General features: G+C 53.4%; 1 gene segment (V, D, J or C); it reads left to right on the forward strand.

The window, feature by feature from the left end:
- The window catches only part of LOC104466040, a gene marked incomplete at both ends in the record, with an annotated part of 1,336 nt that overhangs the window by 204 nt on the left and 356 nt on the right, over positions 1 to 776 (forward strand). The window contains 1 exon segment of the V gene segment in view: positions 3 to 210. Within this exon segment, the coding sequence occupies positions 3 to 210 (208 nt within the window).

Genomic DNA, 776 nt, shown 5'->3' on the forward strand with positions numbered 1-776 from the left:
AGGGAATGGGATGGTATCGACAGCCACCAGGAAAGGGGCTCGAGTACGTTGCAGAAATTAACCCCGGCAGCAGTGGCACATGGTACGCGCCGTCGGTCAAGGGCCGCTTCACCATCTCCCGGGACAACTCCCAGAGCACGGTCACGCTGCAGATGAACAGCCTCAGGGCCCACGACACGGCCACCTACTACTGCGCCAGATATCCTGCTGGTGCTGGTGGTGCTGCTCCTGCTGGTGTGACCGACCCTGTCACCATGTCCCCACATCCCAGTATTGTCCCCAAATTCCTGCACTGAGGCTGGCCCCCACCCTGAGCCGAGAAATGGATCAAGGTTTGGGCCAAACGGTCAAGGATTGATGCAAGTCGTTGAGATTTGGATCAATCTGTTGACATTCGGAGCCAAAAGTTGAGGTTTGGGGCAAGTGGTCGAGGATTGGGGCAAAGGTCTGAAGTTCGGGGTAAATGGTTGAGATTTGGGGCAGATGGTCAATGTGTGATGCAAGTGGTTGTAGTTTGGGGATAAACGCTGAAGATTTGGGGCAAAATCAGTTGAGGTTTGGGGCAATTGGTCATGAGTTGGGGCAAACGGATGAGGTTTGGGTTAAAGATGTTGAAGTATTGGGTCAAATGGCGCAGATTTGGGACAAAGGGCCAAAGTCTGGTGGAAAATGGTCAAGGTTTGGTGGAAGGCGCTGAGTTTTGGGCCAACAGGTCAACCCTTGATGCAAGAGTGGTTTGGGCAAAAGGTGGTGATGATGATGATGATGGTGGGACA

Source organism: Pterocles gutturalis, unplaced genomic scaffold (genome assembly GCF_000699245.1).
Source record: "Pterocles gutturalis isolate BGI_N339 unplaced genomic scaffold, ASM69924v1 scaffold264, whole genome shotgun sequence".
Lineage (NCBI taxonomy): Eukaryota > Metazoa > Chordata > Aves > Pterocliformes > Pteroclidae > Pterocles > Pterocles gutturalis.